Raw genomic sequence first — 18,052 nt, forward strand, 5'->3', positions numbered from 1 at the left:
TGGTACACGGGCCTCTCACTGTTGTGGCCTCTCCCATTGTGGAGCACAGGCTCCGGACACACAGGCTCCGGACGCACAGGCTCAGCGGCCATGGCTCACGGGCGCAGCCGCTCCGCGGCATGTGGGATCTTCCCGGACTGGGGCACGAACCCATGTCCCCTGCATCGGCAGGCGGACTCTCAACCACTGCGCCACCAGGGAAGCCCCCATCTCCCCTTTTGATGGCCTGTGGAGTCCTACATGACCTGACTCATCTGTATCCCCCAACTTCTCTCATTCCCTGCTTCCCTTTGTTCACTACACTGACATCTTGCCGCTCCTGGAAGAGGCCGTGCATGTTCTTTTCTGCCTCAGGACCTTCACACATGCTGGCTCCTCTGCCTGGAATACTATTCTCCCCATGGGATGCCTTCTCGCCTCTCAGATCTTAGCTCTGCTAACACTTCCGTGTGGGCTCTCATCTGCGTGGGTTATTCTTTGTTACGGCATAATTGAGTGAAGTACTCCCTTCAGAGCACTTAGCTCAGTTATCGCAACATGTAGTTGTTTGTTTGTGTGCCTACCAACTCCCTGAGGAGTGGTGTAAGCTCCCTGAGGGTAAGGACTGTATCAGCTCTGTGCACAGTTGTATATCCATCGCCCTGTACAGTGCCTGGCCTTTAGTATATGCTTAGTAAGTATTTGTTGAATGAAAACCATACTGCTTCAACCGGGAACTCCCTTAACTTTCCAACACCAGATCCACATAGCATCTCTGTAATCTTCTGAAAGCGTCTCTGGACTTCCCATACCCATTGAGGTACACCTGTCTCTCTGCTGCTGTTCAGAGTCAGACTTAAGAGCGTCTTCTGCACGTGCTGGTATCTCCTTCCTCACCACTAAATTCACTCTTTAGCCCACTTCACCTGGCCTCCAACCCCACTGCTCAACTGAAACTGTTCTGCTTAAGGTTACCATCCTATTATGCCGAGTCCAAAGGATGGTTTTCTCTCCTCAACTCTCCTCACTTATAGTGAATTTCAGCACAGCTGTTTCCTCCTCCTGGAAACATTCTTTTCTCTTGGCTTCCATTCCATTTTGCCTCCCTGCTTAGCCCTGGACCTTTATCTTTTCTCTCGCACACGTACTCTTGAGTGTGATGGTCCATACCCTTCGTTGCAGATGGTGGAGGAATCTTTTAAAGACTGTTGCCTTGCCCCTTTCCTCCTGAGGTTCTGATTTAATAGTTCTGGGGTGTAGCCTGGGCATCAGTGTTTTCTTTTTTACAGTTCCCCAGGTGGTTCTTAGGTATAGCCAGAACTGAGAACCACTGGTTTAGGGAATCTCATCCACTCCCATGGCTTCTACTGTCATCTCTATTCTTTGTTTGGTTTTTGGGCTCCAGTTCAGTAGTCAATTTTGATAAACAGATTAGGCATTATCTTATTTACACTGTCATGGTATCAAGCAATACAAAACACAACCACAATAATGGTTACTGGCCTTCAAAAGCCATGACAACAAGCTTCCCTGATGGTGTCTACGGCTTTACAAATGCTGGTTCTTTTCTTAGTGGGCGGGAGGGGGTAGGGGAGCAAGGTCCGAGGGTCACACGGAGGGTATTCTCCAGCCTAGACCTCTCTTCTGAACTCTGGACTTGTATATCTTCCTGCTTACTCAGCATCTCTCTGTGGCTGTCTGAAGCCTCTTGAGGTTGGTGTTTAAAAATCGATTCTTAAGTATCTCCCCTAAACCTAAATTTCTCCCCTCCTGACCTTTTCCATCTGAGTAGAGTGGCTCTGCCATCTACCCATTACTCACACCAAGGAGTCAGTCTTTATTTCTCCAGCTCCTTCATCTTGTAATCCAATTTATCAGTAGGTCCTGTTAGCCCGGCCCCTAGCCGCTCTGGATGCTGTTGACTTCTTTCTGTCGCCGCTGCTCTCACCCTAGTTCAAGCCATAGCCTCTCATACCTGATTGACCATAACAGCCTCCCAGACACCTCAGCACTGTCACTCCAGTCCCTTCAGCCTGGGTGACCTTCTAAAAATGTAAATCAGGTGTTGTCCCTCCACTGCTTAAATCCTTCAGGGCTTCCTGTCGACTCAGAATGAAATCAGTCCTTACCCTGGCCCGCAAGGGCCTACAGTTTAGCTGGGCCTACAATTTAGCCATGCCTACATCTCTGAACTAATGTTACTCTACTTTTCCTTCTCAATATGCATAAGCTCTACAGTTTCTTCTTACCTCAAACCTTTTTGCAAACTTTTCCCTCTTCTTGGTACCTCTTGCTCTTTGTACACCTGGCACCTTCCTGTTCTTCCTATTTTTTATTCTTCCTCTGTATAAATACTGCCTCCGTCAAAGAGATCTTTTCTGTCCATTTCACTTAAAATTAGGTTCCCACCCCTCCACCCTCCAGTTTTCCCTATCACAGCAATTTGTTTCCTCAACAAATGTTTATTGAAGGATGGATGAACTTATATGTAGTAAATACTTACTGTTGTATTATAAATAAGTTCATTTATTCAACAAATACTCATTGCTGGCCTGATGCTGGGAGCAGATGACACATTTTATTCTGTTTTGTCTTAGTGGAGCCCCAACTGGACAGCTCTCTAAAAGTCTTGGCAGGTAGGAGGGAAAAAGAATCACCAACCATAGAATTCTGATGAAGGAAGGCATGTGCTTTTCTTTGTCTCTGCTTAGTTCAGATACAGTTCTACATGGCAAGACGAGTCTGTCTCAGCCTTCAAGAAACTGTTGAGCATATATCGTGTCATGGCATTTCACAGATATGCATAAGTTATTTAAGTGTAGTGGGGACTTTCTTTTTTTAATTGACCAATTAAAAAATCATCTGTAACACAGAGATCAGACTTGTGGTTGCCAAGGGGGAGGGGGGAGGGGGAGGGATGGACTGGGAGTTTGGGATTGGTAGATGCAAACTATTACATTTAGAATGGATAAACAACAAGGTCCTACTGTATAGCACAAGGAACGATATCCGGTCTCCTGCGACAAACCATAGTGGAAAAGAATATAAAAAAAAGAATATATATACATGTATAACTGAGTCACTTTGCTGTACAGCAGAGATTGGCACCGCATTGTAAATCAGCTATACTTCCGTTAAAAAAAATTCATCTGGAAAGATTGTTTTACCACTGGGTCCTCTTTCATTTAGGAGAAAGCATTGTATATGGACAAATAATAACTTAAGCAAAAATGGTTGTACTTTCAGTACATAAAGAGAAATAAACAAGAAGTGTGTTTCAGGAGAATAGGAGGCTCCTTAAGAATAGTAGAGACTTAGTCAAGTTTTTTGTGATGTGCCTATAGAAATAAGAGTACTTTGAATCAGATAATCAGTAGCCAAAGAGATGAATACTAAGTGCACATCCATTCAGTTTATTGGCTCTGAATGTTTCCTACTGTAGAGAAAGCATAGTCAAAAGCATAGACTTGTCATATGCCAGTTTCCTGTGTGTATGCGTTGAGTGATAAATTGCAGATTGCACCTGTGGCCCTAGAGGTGTTTTGTTTGGCCAGCCAGAGGGTTTCTAAAATTTGAGTGTGAATGTCTTTTGGCAAGGCTTCACTCCCCAGTGTGCCGGATTTCCTACCATTCTCTTGTCTTTAGCCCAACCTGTTCACCCATTAGTACTAATTTTGTGGCCCCTCAAGACATTTGGGTTTGAGGTCCCTACTTCCAACTTTTAGGCTATTGGAATTGCCTGTGGTACATTACCAAAAATTACCTCAAATGAGATTACCTCTATTTTTGTTTCCTTTTCTGCATCAAATAGGGTCATTCACATGTCAAATTGCAGCTTGCTGCTATGTTTTGTATATCAAACCTCATATGGAATGAAGAGGAAGGTAAGAGATTGGTGAGATTTGTTCTGAAGAAAATTATGGGAAGGAAGGTCTTGCACAGGAAAGGCATCAGGTGCCCCTGAAATCCTGGGGTAGAGGCACCACTCACTGGCCCCCAAGCCTCCAACCGTGTCACCTTGGTATGAATGAGAATCCATGGGTCTAGTTAACACTGAGCCCCACCGTGGAGTCAGCACTGTTCCAGATTACTGAACGTGAGGGTGGAGACCGTAGGGAAGTGAGTGACAGTCCTCGTCCTTGAGAGGGCTGAGGAGGAGGAGGATGGTGAGATGCGCTTGAAGAAGATGAGGGGGGAGGGTGGGCGGGAGGGTCGGCCTTTCACTATGAGCAGGGGCCCCCATAGAAGGATGACAGGCAGATAAGCTTAATGGAGAAGAGGGTGCATTGGTGAGAAGGGAGAGACACACTGTGCCTGGTGGGGCAGCCAGTCTGCAAGGAGGCCCCTGTAGCTCTCCACCTTGACTGTGCATTAGAATCACCCAGCGATTTTTGCACCAGCCAGTTAAATCAGAATGTCTGGAGTGGTCTCCAGACATAAGTGATTTTTTTAATTCCCCAGGTGACTCCAGTGTACAGCTAAGGTAGTGAACACATGCAGGAGGGCAGTGGGTCTCAGTGCTGGGTTGGCTGCATGAGAATCACCTGAGGAACTTTGTAAAACGCAGATGTCTGGGCTCTACCCCTAGGGATTCTGGTTCACTGGGTCTCAAGGAGGTCAATGCATGAGTGAGTCACTGTGGGCTCTTCAGGGGTGGAGGAAAGAATCCAGGATAATTATCCTCCTTAGCACTGTGTCCAGAACAAAGTGGAAGGAGGAAAAACTGCATTCATCGTGCAGGCCGAGAGACCAAGTAACAGCCGGGTACCAGGGAAACAAGCTGCCCTCAAGGAGGCCCTAGTCTAGTTGGAAGATAGAACACAGCAGTGCGGAGTTGGGACTGCCACATGCTAAGAGGCAGCAGGAAGTGCTGGGAGGTCCGAGGAGGGTGGAAGAGAATGGAAGGGGAAAACAGGACTGGTTTGGGGTAGGAAGAGCCTGGCTAAGTATGTCCAGAAAGAAGTGATGAAGATGGGGCCTGGTGGCAGGGCCTTGTGCCAGGCTGAAGAAGCTGACCTTGACCCTGTGGTCCATGGAGAAATTAATCCAGCAGCAGAACCCCGGATGGACTGCAGGAAGGAGGGTCAAGAGGCAGAGAGACCAGTTAGAGCACTGTTGGAGAATCCAAGCATGAGGGGATCTGGCTGCACTGGGGAGAGTGGAGGGCGAGGGGGCGGAAGGGGAGAGGGCAAAGGACCCTGGTAAGGCTCCAGATTGTTGGCTGTACATTAAGGAGAGAGCAATTGCCTGGGCCATGTTCCCAGTAACCTGCTAGCTTTCATCTCTCAGGCTCACAAGAACGCCAGGATAAATTACGAGACATGGGCATCGTAGATATTCTGCACAAACTGAGTCAGTCACCAGATTCAAATCTTTGTGACAAGTGAGTATCAAAGTAAAAGGGCCTTGCTTTGGGGTATGTTGCATTCTTTTATGACAGGGTTTGAATTGCTTAGTAAGTCACATAGCCAAACTCAAAATCTTTTAGATTCTTGGATTCCCTTTTTAATCTGTGAGTCAACTGTGTGACATTTGAGTAAGGGATAAACTAATAATTAGCAGATTATTAAAGACTCTCATCTTACTCTGAATTGACATGAGCCCAGGCCACCTTAGTGGGACTCTGGAGAGGATCCAGAGGTCATTCCCTTTCAGTCCCTCGATCATTAGAATAGAAATGCATGTGGCCTTTTGGAGAGCAGAAATGAAGGCCAATTATAAAAACATTCATTAGCTCAAAACCTCACTGAGCGCCTGCCTTTTGCCAGCCTGGCCTGGCTGCTGGGGATGCGGCAGTGACCACTAAGGAGTCCCTGTCCTCAGAGAGCTCACCTTTTCTGGGGGAGGTGAGAGTCATAGTCAGAGACCCCTCTAAGCTCAGGATAGCCGAGATTGTTTTTCCTGGCTGTGGACCCTTCTTATAACACAGCCTTCGTTTTCCAGCTCACTTTCATTCTCCGCACTCGTGAGCAGGGCTCAGAGTGCTCCATGGTCTGGCTCTGCCTTCCCTGTGCTGCCCCCTCTGCCGTGCCCACCCTGTGCTCCAGCCACACCCGCCCTCTTACAGTATCACACCTTCAGGCATTTACACCTTCTGTTCCATCCGATTTGCCATCCCAGTCCCCTCGCCTCTGAATCCCCATTCATTCAACAAATATATATATATTTTAATACCAACCTTACCAGGCACCGTTTCAGGCATCAGCGATATAAGGGTGAATAAAATTGATGACATCCTTGCCCTCATGTAACTTGCATTCTAGTACAGAAGACAGATAATAAGCAGATGAATATGTAATATGATAGCAGATAATGAGAGGTACTATGAAGGTATAAGCAAGGGTGAGGGAATGGAGAGTAAGAAAGCTTCTTGTGGTATAGATCAGTCCCAGCCTTTCCGAGGATGTGACATTTGATCAAAGACCTGGGTGAAATGAGAGAGTCTTCCAGGCAGATGCTTAGAATAGTATTCCAGACAGGGGACAGTGGGTTCAAGGCCCTGAGGCAGGAATGAGCTTGAATGTTCAAGAAACAGCAGGAAGACCAGTGGGGCTGGGGAAAAATGAGCGAGGGGAAGAGTGGTAAGAATTGGACCCAGGGAGGCAGTGGGAGCAACTGAAGAGCCTTGTAGACTGTGGCAGGGACTTTGGATTTTATCCAGATTTTAATAGGAAGTCAGTCATTAGAGAGTTTTGAGCAGAAGAGACAGTATCTGATTCAAATTTTTAAAAGATGGCTCTGGTGGCCGTGTAGAGAGCGGTCTGTAGTAGGGCAGGAATGGAAGCAGGGAGACCAGCTAAAGGCTGTTACAGTCGTGCTAGATAAGAGATGAGGGTGGTAGTGCTGGGAGTATTGAGAAGTGGTTGGATTCAGGATTTAATCTAAAGGTAGAGCCAACAGGTTTGCTCATGGATTTGCTGTAGGATGTTAAAGAAAGAGAGGAAAGGAAAATGCCTAGAGTTTTAGCCTGAGCAACTGAATAGAGGATTTACCAAGATGGTCATTTGCCAAGATGGTGAAGAATAGAAGAGAAGTGGGTGGGGGTGGGGAGAATCAAGGGTTCTTGTTTGGTGTGCTGACTTTTGGAGGCTATTAGGTATCCAAGGGACTCGGGAGAGTGGGGCTGAAGACATGAATTGGGATGGTATATAAAGCCCTGGAGCTGGCTGAAGTCACTTAGGGAGAATAAACGAGAGGAGAGAAGACAGGAGGGCTAAGGACCATACTCTGGGACACCCACCGCCACGTTTAGGGGAAGATGAAGGTCCAGCAAAGGAGCAGGAAGAACAACCGGTGAGGCAGGCAGAGCCCCGGGCGCATAGGTGTCCTGAAAGCAAGGGCGGAGAACGCCTGGACAATGGCCATCCATCCTTCAAAACTCAAATCAGGTTGTCACCTCCGTGGAAAAATCTTGCTGGATCCTTCTGTACCCTGGCCCCCAGGCCTTGCTAGGGACCCCTCTCTGCTCCCATAGGACACAACACATGGTGTTATGGCTATCAGCTTGCTTATCTGCTCCACAGAAGGGAAGAGGCACTTGTTTAATTGTTCCTCAAGTGAATGGCTGGGCCAGATGGAGCACAAAGAGCTGGGCCCCTTCCTCCCTGAAGCTTGCCATCCAGTGGGTTAAGGACAAATCCCCGAATAACTGCAGCCCCCACCCTGCTGCTCAGATGAGTGTTCCATCAAAGGCAAGTCAAGGCCGGCCACATGCTGAAGGTGGGATTTGAGCTGTACCTTGAGGACGGGAACCTTCATGTCTACTTCCACAGCAGTAGTAACAGCTGCTGGCTTAAATGACAGGCTCTGTCAGCCCGTCTCTTCTGGCCGAGAGCCAGACTATTCCCTGGGTTTCTTTTCTTGTGTTTGTTCAGAAATTAAAATAGTTCTGCTTAAAATCATCTCTGGGATGACCTGGAAAGAGGCCTCACCAGCATGAAGTGGGATAGTTTTAAGCCCTGGCCTGCATTGCTTAGACCAATCTGGTACTGTTTCCCCAATTTCTATGGCACATACGTTGTCAGCAGTTCTTAAACCCCATTAAAAGGATCAAGGTCTGAGCTACTCTACCTCAGTCCATTTAAGGAAAGGTGACCTTGCCTACATAACCATCCATCTGAAAGACTCCTTAGATATTAATAGATAGCAGAAAGATAATGAGGGCACAGTCTCTGAGGTCCGATATAATCAGACAGAGCCAAACCCTTAGAAAGATCCAGAAGGAGTCTGAATTGACGATTTTAAAGAGTAATACAGAATTTCAATCAAGACCCTCATGTGGGCTTTCCCATCACAGTAAAGTCTGTTACCTAAAGACAACATCTTTCAGGTTCTTTGTCTTTAAGGCTTTGTGATCCTTTGACTTTCAGACACTTACAGATGAGGAGCTATTGCTAACTAGGCCTCTCCATCCCAGCCTCAGAGGGCCTCAGGTTTGTGAACTTATGGTCAATAAGAGGTAGCCTGTGGCATTATTCATAAACTTATTTCCTAACACAACGACCTTGTAGAACCCAACTTGCTCATAACTTGGAGTGGTCTCTATGGAGCTCTCTGTTCTGATGAACTGGACTATTTGCAACTATCATCTTTACAGAGTCTTAAATAATTGCAAGAATATCCCTTAGCACACCTCTTTTAAAACTGTGGATTGTATCCGTTGCTGCAGCAAAGAAACTGCGCTTGAGTCCAGCTTATCGCTGCCCAATCTGCTTTGGTATACTTTCATCAGCTAATAGTAACAGAAAAATTTAACCTTTTCTTTCCATAACTTAGAAGGGGAGATCATTGCCAAGACCTGACTTCCTAACTTCCACAATTGCAGCCTTTACCAAATCATGATGGGAGAGTAAAGGAGGCTTTCTGAGTCCCAGCTCAAAGGAAGGCACTTTAATAAGGATCAGGATAGGTTAAGGCATTGCCCACATTGCACCTTTTCCTCTCCAGCTAGCTAACTTTTTCCCTAATCACTGTACATCCCACATCAGTCATTGTTATCAGGCATAATGAGAAGAATGGGATAAAATTGTAACCTCCCTTCCTCAGTTCTGAGGCATTTGAACCACCAGACAGCCTCATCCCAGGAGCTCTTTGCCCCTCCCACGCACCTTCTAATCAGCCCCTACCCACCTCTTCCCGGGTCAGTGTTCCTCTTAGCTTCCCAGAACCCTAAGTGTCCTCCCCAGTGTCCTGCAGCACTAGATAAAACCTGCATGGCAATAGGAGAAAGTCAAGAATCCCAGATCCATCACAACTATATGCCAGTGACAAAGGAAAATTATAGAATGTCACTGGGTTGCAGCAGCTATAAGGACAAGAGCAGGACCACAGGAAGAGGATGTAGCCAGCAAGGGTTTGACGTGTGTGCTGACCACAGATCTCTGCCCTCTACAGTAGGTGTCCCACTTACCTACCGTAAGTAGGTACCCGATTCCCTTGGGGGACCTACCTTTTTAGACTTTCCCAGCTACCATCTTTGAACCGTGGGCTTTTTACCTTAATTACACTTCTGAGATGACGGCTAACAGGAGCTTTGTGATTGCAGGGCAAAGATGGCACTGCAGCAGTACCTGGCGTGATGGGAACGCCCTGGGCGCCTGCGAGCATCCCACATCCTTGTTAAAGGAAGTACAGGAACTAGCCTCATTTGATTCCTTCTATTTGCACAAGTCACCTTGGACTGCAGGGAGCTGTTTTGCAAAAGCAATTTGGTAGGCTTAGATCTCAAATTCACCTTGAGAACATTTTTTTGAGGTAGTAATTTCCTCAGAGGACTATTGTGTTTTGTTTTGTTTCTTTCTGAGCTACCTGGACTCTTTATTAGAACAATCAATTATTTTCCTTTGGACCTACAATTTTTTGCCTATGCTGCAGCCACTTTGTGAGTGAGAATGGCTGTGTGTGCGTGTGTGTGTGCGTGTGTGTGCGCGTGCGTGCACGTGGGTCAGGATGAATGGACGTGTGTGTGTGAGGGATACCTCAAAGTTTTCTTTTCTTATTTTGTGTGAAAATCTCTTTTCTACAGATTTTCCAGGGTTTAAGCATTGCTTGCTGTATAAAAATCTTTACTGAATTATATACAGTTTGAATGAAATGTTATTTTAAAAACAAAACGATTGTTAAGTGTTCCATAAAGGTTATGTTGGATTTTGGTCAGATGAATATTTGTAAGTAAAAAATATATGCATTTCTGAACCTCAACTTACATAGATTTTCTTTATAAAAAACAAAAAAAGAAAAAAACAAAACGAAAAGGTTGGCTATAGTTGGCCTGAATAACAGGCACGATATATGGTGCTGTGCAAAATAGTAAGCTAGCATCTTATACTGCCGTCAGTATCAGCAGGTACAGAGCCTCTTTTCAGCCTAATTCAGTAAAGCTCTCAGGCTTCCAAGTCAGATGGACAGGGTGGAGTGGAGTGAGGCGACAAATACACCATAGGTTTTTTGAAACATCAAAGGGAAGTATAACTACTGATAGTGAAAGCCCAGCCATGACTGGTGGGCTATGCTTGGCAGGAACTGGGCACCGAGAGCCTCCCAACTGCCCTAAATCCTGTCACTGGTATAGCAATATATGGCAGGATTTAGAACCAGTCATGGAACCCTAAGCTCCAACTAAAGTAGGTCATCACTTCGTGGAAACAAAGTCCGATCACCTTGTGCTTCCTGAAACAGCATATATCACTGTGAAACTAAAGAACGTCCTACAGACGCATCTGTAGGAAGAAGCAAAGAACAGGATAGTTTAGAAAGCTGTTTTTCTCTTGGCTACACTCAGCAAATTCTATATACTTGTCACTCAGGACTGCTATTCAGTGTGCTTTTGTAAAATGAGATGGAAATTTTAGTAAGCGACGCGGCTAAGATTTTTTCCTGCATGAAGCCCAAAGCACTGACGTTTGAGAGAAGGGAAGGGGGTCTCCCCAGGAGGACCACAGATGACCGCCTTTTCCAGCCACTACTGCTTAGCCCTTCGGCAGCCCTCAGCTTGGCACATGCTCCAACTTCTGGGTCCGCTTCAAGGTGAACTCAAGGAGGTTGCTCTTGACTGTTTGAAGGTACAACCAGCCTCGCTTTTCCCTTTGCTCTGCGAAGTTCAAAGGAATCGCGGCCAGGAAGCGAGGTCTGCGGCCCAGAAGCTTGCCCTGAGTGCGTGCACCCGATGGGTTCCCCAGCCCACCAGCCGCTCCTGACGGGGCACCCCATCACCAACCTGCTCCTTCCCTGGAAGAGTTAAATATGTTTGATTGCAAATGAATGTTTTTGAAGTGTATTTAATGCCGTTTTTTTCTGTTCTCAACACGACCACCCAAGATTCAAACACAGAGATTTCCAAGTTGTTATTTTTTCAGAACATTACCGATTTAAAAATCTGTCACAACAGGAACTTGGGTTTTGTGCAACCATCAGAGTGCTAATGTGCAGAAGCCAGTTTAAAGAAAATGGAGTGTATTGGGGGAAAAGCCTTACTTAGGCCCACTCGTTGACATTTCTAGTACTGGGAAAATATCCTTGGTTGGCATTTGTAACACTAAACACTATAGAGTTGGTATTTAAAGTACCAGGTAAATATAAATAAACCAATAATGAATTGCTGAGACAATCTTGAACCCAGATAGCATTGGAAAGTGGAAAGCCCAATGAAATGACACTTTCACACTTAAACTCTGTGGATAAATCTTGCCTGTGGCTATAAACAGATGGTCAAAGAAAAAGTGCTTTACTATGATTAACTTTTCTGAGTTGAATGAAGGAAAATGTATTTATTAAAACAAAGCTGTTTGCTGCTTTATGCAGGTGCAGTGTTCAGTCAGCAAGGAAGTGGGAGGAATGGGACGTGGTCTTGTGTTTCCACCCAAGTTCTTAACTAAGCTTCTCGCTCTCTCTAATACTGCATTCTGTTTCTCCTTTTGTGCCCTGATTGTAACCCAAAATTTATGAACTAGAAAAGAATGTCCAATTTAATAAGTTGCATTTTTTTCCTTAAGCACTTTATGCAGAACAATACATGTTCTTCTGGTAGTGTTTGGATAATATGATTTTAACACATGCTAATAAAAGCCAAGAAAAAAGCATGGCAACTTCTAAAAAGGAGTCTGTTTTCCAAATACCTAGAACATTAGGAAACATTAGAAGATGACGTGTACTGGCTTTCGGAACCTGAGATTCTTGGTGAATGAGAGGCTGGGAAGTGACTTTGCATTTCAGAGGCGGGGCCAGCGCCCTAGGGTAACTGCAGCTTCCAGGGGCCTCTGCAGCAGTCTGCGGCCCCCTCTTCCTGGTCTTTACAGGCGGCCACTTCCAGCCACCAGGACTCCCCACTCCATCCTCTGCCACTCCTCCCCTGCCACCACCCACTGGACTCAGGCCCAGAGCCTGTCAAATGACCGTCTGCACAGGCGCCCTCCATTTACTGGGCGCCGCCTTCTCTTCCCCGTCTGCACCTCCTGTCTCTTGGCCTCACTAGAACCGGAGAGAGAACCAAGGGCGCCTGGCCTAGAGCGTTGGGGGAAGATGGTGAGGCGATTCCTCCGCCACGAGGGAAACTTGGAAGCGAGGCCTGGGAAGGGGGGACTGACCCCAGATCCTGCTGGAGAGCCGACGGGGAGGTTCCGGACACCTTGCCACCTGGGATAGGGGCTGGTGCTTTCCCAGTCCTACTCCTTTGCACTGACCTTCCCTGGTTGCTGGACAGGGAGGTATGTGTCAGTTCCCAGCACAAGGGAAGTTTTGTTCCATGACCTGGCCTCAGGGAAAGCGGAGGGAGCCCCCGCCAAGGCCACATTGGGACCCACTGAGCCACCTTCCTCCCTCTCTCCCTGCAGCCCTGGCTGAGTGGAGGGCCTGAGCTAGTCAAGCCGTGTCCTTCACTTCGTGGGGCTAGGCCTGCCCTCCACCCTGTCAGGCGATCACACCCAGGAGAAGCCTTAACGCCTAAAATGGCACCCATCCTGCAGGCCCAGGGTCTCTGCCAAGGAGTTCCATCCTCAGACAGTGAGCAGACATTTCAGCCTTCCTCCAGATGGCTGCCAGCTGGGTGTACCCCCAGCAGTTCATTCTGGGCCACACAGCACTTCTCTTCCTCCCCCTCTGCCCTAGCCCCACTCCTTCCGCCAGGAACCTTCTGGACTCTGAGAAAAGAAGTGCCCTACCGTGCAATACAAGGAAGGAGCGTGTCATCACACCTCCCACCCCAGCCCTATCACCTAGCGTCCCTCCTGCTTTCCCTGTGCCAGCCCTGCCACTCCCAGCCGCTTCCTGGGGAGGCTGAAAGGTCATCACAGACACCAGCACACACGGGCCAGTTCCCCCACCTGCTCTTCTCTGTCCCCTGCTTTCAGAGGCCTTGGTCACTCCATTTATCACCTCTCATCTCTCCAGTGATGGGAGTTTGGCCTCCCAGCTTCTGGGGAGACTAGATAGCTGTCAGCTGGGTGTACCCCAAGCAGCTCATTCAGAGCCACACCACCTGTGGTGTGGAAGACCAGGCGTCGGGCTCTATTGCCAGCTCTGAGGTGAACACAGGCCAACCGAGTCCCCGTCTCGAGGCCACTCACAAAGGGAAGAGCACAGCCCCATGGTGGACTATGTGCCTGGGGACCTGGAACAGTAGATTCAACTCTCCTGACGGATTCTGTCAGGGAGGGCTCCACTGGGTGTTTCTCACAGAGGCCTGTGCTGATGCGCTGAGCACAATGGGCAGGCATGTTTCCATCTAGAGGTGACACAAGGTCATGGGAAGTGCAGCCACCCACCCGCTGTCACAGGCCACCCGGTGTCCCCGCCTTCTGCAGCCTGACTCATCCTGTCCCCGGTGCCAGCACGGAGGGCCTCATGCTACAGGCTGGGAGAAAGAGTAGTGCATCCGTAAAGGACAGTCTTCTGGGAGCTAACTACCCATTTAATCTTCAAGTCATAAGCACGAAGCCCCCTGGAGAAAACCAGCAGATGAGAAGGAAATCTCTGCCATTTGCCTCAGAGAGGAAAGAGTATGCCTGGGCTCAGTGAATTTACAAATAAACCAAAGAGCAAACCGGTAAGAGCGTAGCTGGCATGGTACTATTCACAGGCGTAAAGCTAGTTACTGAAAACCTCCTGTGTCCCATGGAGGGACAGCTAAACCAGGCAATAGTGAAAGGGGGCGCCGCCACTAGGAGTGCTCAGGTTTTAAAATTAGGCTTTAGCCAAAATCAGAAACCAAAGAAATGGGGGAAGGGGGCATCAAGAAAATTAGATGAACCCTGGTACCAAGTGTAACCCCCAAGCATCGCTTTCTGAACATGCCCTGATTCGTGGAGATGAATCTGGCATATTCCAGGACTACCCTTGTGGCCTGGGTGGGCAGCATGAACATTTAAAGCTGATTTATACCTGCCCTCATGTCAGTAAGCCCTGAAGTGTCACATTCAATCTTGTTGCACTATTTTCAAGTCCGTTGTTACCAAGTTAAGCTCTAAAATTGTTTCATCCATAACGTAGATTTATTACTGGGAAACACTGTCCTCTGTAACTCGGTATCCCCTGAGATGACACTGTATCGCGGCAGAGATCAATGACGGATGTCCATTTATTTTCTAAAATCCCAGAGATGGCCAAAAAAATGTACATGTTCCATATTCGTACTGTTTCATAAGGCAGGAAAGTGGATACTGTTATTTTTATTCATGAACGCTAACTAAACCAAAAAGTATTGGTGCTCAAAAGAGGACGTTTCGGTTCTGGAGGTTTCCTTACATGCAGCAGGTATGAGTGCACTGGCGCTTCATCTCACGGCCTCAGCCTGGTCGCAGGCCGCCTTGTCCACGTCCTCGGGGGAGCACAGCGCCTCACCGGGGCCCTCTCCTTCGGCCTCGAGGCCTGTGGGACGACAGGCGTGCTGTAGGACTTCTTACAGCAGCCCTGTCCCCAAACTGTCCACAAAGGAACAGCGGAAAGGGGGAATCTAAGTACATCACAGACGGTGAAGTTAGGGGTCAGGGTGGACGGAGCAGCAGAGAGAGGTCCTAATATGTGTGTTAGGGACTCGGAAAAAATTAGGAGAGGAAGTGACATTGGTTGAGCACTTGATGTGTGTCAGGCCCCAGGCTAAGAGCTTCACCGTGCTTTGTCTCCTTTCATCTTCACAAGAGCCCTCTGAGGAAAGTGGTTATTATGGGGCTATAATGGGCCTCTCATTATCTCCATTTCACAAACGAGGAAACTGAGGTCCAAAAAGGGAAGTAACTTTGCCGAGGCTATTCAGCTAATAGATAGTGGAGCCAGGATTCAAACCCGGGATCCTGTCTCCAGGGCCCAGAAGTGCTGGGTACGTGGAAAGCACACTCTGCCCCCGACAACTGAGAAGGCACAACATACGTGTCAGACAAAGGGGCAGAACACCACACCCCAACGAGGCTGTGCACCTACTCCCAGGTGTGGTCTAGGCTCTGACCCTTCTGGAATTGTTCCCTTTGTTCATTATCACCTGAGGCCCAAAGGTCAGGCTCACCGTCTCCCCAACACTCTCCCCGATGGCCCCGATGAGTGGTGCCCAGCCAGTTCGCTCTCCTTCTTTCCCAGAGTCATACCTACTTGTGTCCAGTCACCCCCCGAAAAGGATGAAGATGTCACATGACCCTGGACGCATAAGGAAACACGTCGTGGGCTCTCCCTGAGAGCAGGCCCCCAGAGGAAGGCTGGTCCTCGCAGCAACACACCAGAGTGAGAGTTCTTCCCACAGAGGATGGCTTTGGAGAACCACCACACGCACTTGGATGTTCACACTTGGGTCTCTGGTCCCCATAAAGCCACACTTCCCAGGATTTCTCAGCTCCCTAAACTCCATCACACTCCCAGCTTGTCCCTCAGTTGGCAGCAGGCAGCACCAGGATTAAACGAGGGCCAGCAGGGGTCAGCTCCCGCCCTTCCTTTCCTCGACCTCTAAACCACCTATTCTTGCTTGATTGGATTCAAATCTTGAAGAGACCATGATGAACATTTCAAACATTTAGGTAAACCGACAGGTTAAAACCCAAACATTTCGGGACATGGAGGTTATTACCGTTTCAGATCTGCAGGCAGCCTTCTCCCAAGAATGCCCCCTGTCACATCCTTTGCTTTTCCCAGGATGTTCACCCGCTGGCCCCTTCCACCTCACTTCAGGCTCAACCCAGAGACGTGCAACACAGTGACAGGAGCAGCACGGGCCGGGTCTGGTTCTTCCACTCGTGGAGTGGGGTGAGTCACGTGCACTCTGAGCCCCGTGGGTTTCTCACCCAGATGTGGAGGTGAGGCTGACCCAGCATGCTTTTCCCAAAACGTGGGGTCTGAGGGATATGAGAGCCATCGCAGCGATGGGCAGAGGGCCCTTCTGTGAAACCCTCTGCTTCTCGGCGACCCCACCAAGGGCTTGATGGGGCACGTGGAGCACAGAGGAAGTGAGGGAATGACATCTGGCCTCTGCCATGGAAGTGGGCTTCCAGAAAGTTACATTTTCCGGGTGGTTTCCACAGGAGAATGCAAAGTAACTTTGTAACGAGAGTTTGACTTCGAAGTAAAAATGCAGCCAAAAATGTAATGAAAAAGCAAAACTGTTACTCTGAAAACACAATAGAGCAGGACTGCCGCTAAAGTTACGTAATGGGCCCTGTTTCCCCAGCAGGCCCTTATTAGACGGAGGACTTGGTTACCACATAGTTACTGTCAGTACCCGCCCCCCATCCCCGCTGCAGATTTAATACAGACCAGATCCGCCTGGATGACTTACCCAGAGGGGCTTCCGGAACCTGGTCTGAAAACTTAAAACTGGAAAAGAGCAGTGCCAGTTCCCGGCGGGCATCTTCCGAGTCCCGGCTTCCACGGACCGCATTAAAGGGCATTTCTGTGCCATACTGAGCCCGGAGACTGGGAGCATGCAAAACGTACAAGAAACGATTGTCTCATTTGAAAAGAAATGTTTTGCTCTCTGGCAACATGGCCACCAGCTACCAATCAGCAGCTGGCATTTCTGTGACATGGTTTTCTCTGCTGGAAACGCCAGGAACAGCAGCAAGGATGATAGTAGCCGCGGTGTTCTGGGCACGTTGCCAGTGCTTAACATACCTGATCTCGTTTCATTTGTGCGGCAACCCTGTGAGGGAGACTCTGTCATGATCCCCAGTTTAAATATGCATGAGTTATGGTGTGAGCCCAGGAGCTGCTATTTTACTGCTGTTACTACGGGGGCTAGGCTAGCACCCTGCCGAGGGCTTGGTACAGGTTGGCATAGTTAATCCCCCAAGGTCCCCTAAGATAATACTAATACTGCTAGGACTTCCCGTATGTCAAACAATGTTCTAACTTCTCTCTCTCTCTTTCTCTTTCTCTCTCTCTTCATCTGAGGCAGGTCCTATCCTATTATAGTTCCCATTTCCCAGATGAGGAAATTAAGGCAGAGGGATTAAAGCATGGATGACCCAGGGTCACACAGTTAGTAAGAGGAAGAAGAGAGATTCTAAGGTCGGTGCTCTGAACCACAACACTGTACAGCCTCCCCCGACAGGTGCTCGTATCCCCCTTTTATAGATGAGAGAACTGAGGCTCAGAAAACTTAAGATCTGAACCCTGGGCTGTCTTTCATCAGCCCAGGCTGCCTCATATATGGATGTTCCCGGCCCCCTACAACTGTTATGTCACAGTAAAAACTGCAGTTACTTAGTCTCTTGCTAATTTCTTTCCTGTTGGTGAGGCCTCTCTCAGCTTCAAAGGCAAGACACAGTGGATTTGGCATTGGTGGTGCCAGGCTAAATATTCACACAGGGCCAGGGAGCAGACCAAGGCAGCCTAGTGCTGTGCACAGAACAGAGTGCTCAGACTCTAGGGGGCCTCAGGACACCTTGGGTAGGGAGTAGGGGATGGGGGTTGAGGAGGTGAGTCTACACTTCACATTCCTAGGCCTCACCCAGAGTCTCTGACTTGGTAGACCTGGGTGGGGCCCTGGAATCTGTATTTCCTGGGTGAGAGTTGCAGGTGGCTCTGGGACCACACGACAGGACCCTTTGGCTGCAGACAGAAGAACAGTGAGGATCCAGCTGCAGCCTTCAGAAGAGGGGAA

The 18,052-nt window shown here is 48.3% G+C and overlaps 2 protein-coding genes across 6 annotated transcripts in view; one reads left to right on the forward strand and one right to left on the reverse strand.

Annotated features, from left to right (window-relative positions):
* Positions 1–12,072, forward strand: part of ARMC8 (armadillo repeat containing 8) — a 107,507-nt gene extending 95,435 nt beyond the window's left edge. For 4 of the 5 annotated variants that reach the window (XM_007464352.1, XM_007464354.1, XM_007464353.1 and 1 more), the window contains 3 exons: positions 3,791–3,863; positions 5,269–5,362; positions 9,524–12,072. In XM_007464352.1, coding sequence (XP_007464414.1) covers positions 3,791–3,863; positions 5,269–5,362; positions 9,524–9,557 — 201 coding nt within the window. In that variant the 3' untranslated portion in view covers positions 9,558–12,072. The remainder of the gene's footprint in view (positions 1–3,790; positions 3,864–5,268; positions 5,363–9,523) is intronic. The other variant, XM_007464351.1, reaches the window with a different exon arrangement.
* Positions 12,073–14,624: 2,552 nt separating this feature from the next.
* Positions 14,625–18,052, reverse strand: part of NME9 (NME/NM23 family member 9) — a 24,670-nt gene continuing 21,242 nt past the window's right edge. Inside the window, exons 11-12 of the mRNA XM_007464356.1 lie at positions 16,727–16,863; positions 14,625–14,838 (exon numbers count right to left, since the gene is read on the reverse strand). Of these exons, the coding sequence (XP_007464418.1) occupies positions 14,744–14,838; positions 16,727–16,863 (232 nt within the window). The 3' untranslated portion in view covers positions 14,625–14,743. The remainder of the gene's footprint in view (positions 14,839–16,726; positions 16,864–18,052) is intronic.

The sequence above is a fragment of the Lipotes vexillifer genome, unplaced genomic scaffold (assembly GCF_000442215.2).
Source record: "Lipotes vexillifer unplaced genomic scaffold, Lipotes_vexillifer_v1.1 scaffold957, whole genome shotgun sequence".
NCBI lineage: Eukaryota > Metazoa > Chordata > Mammalia > Artiodactyla > Lipotidae > Lipotes > Lipotes vexillifer.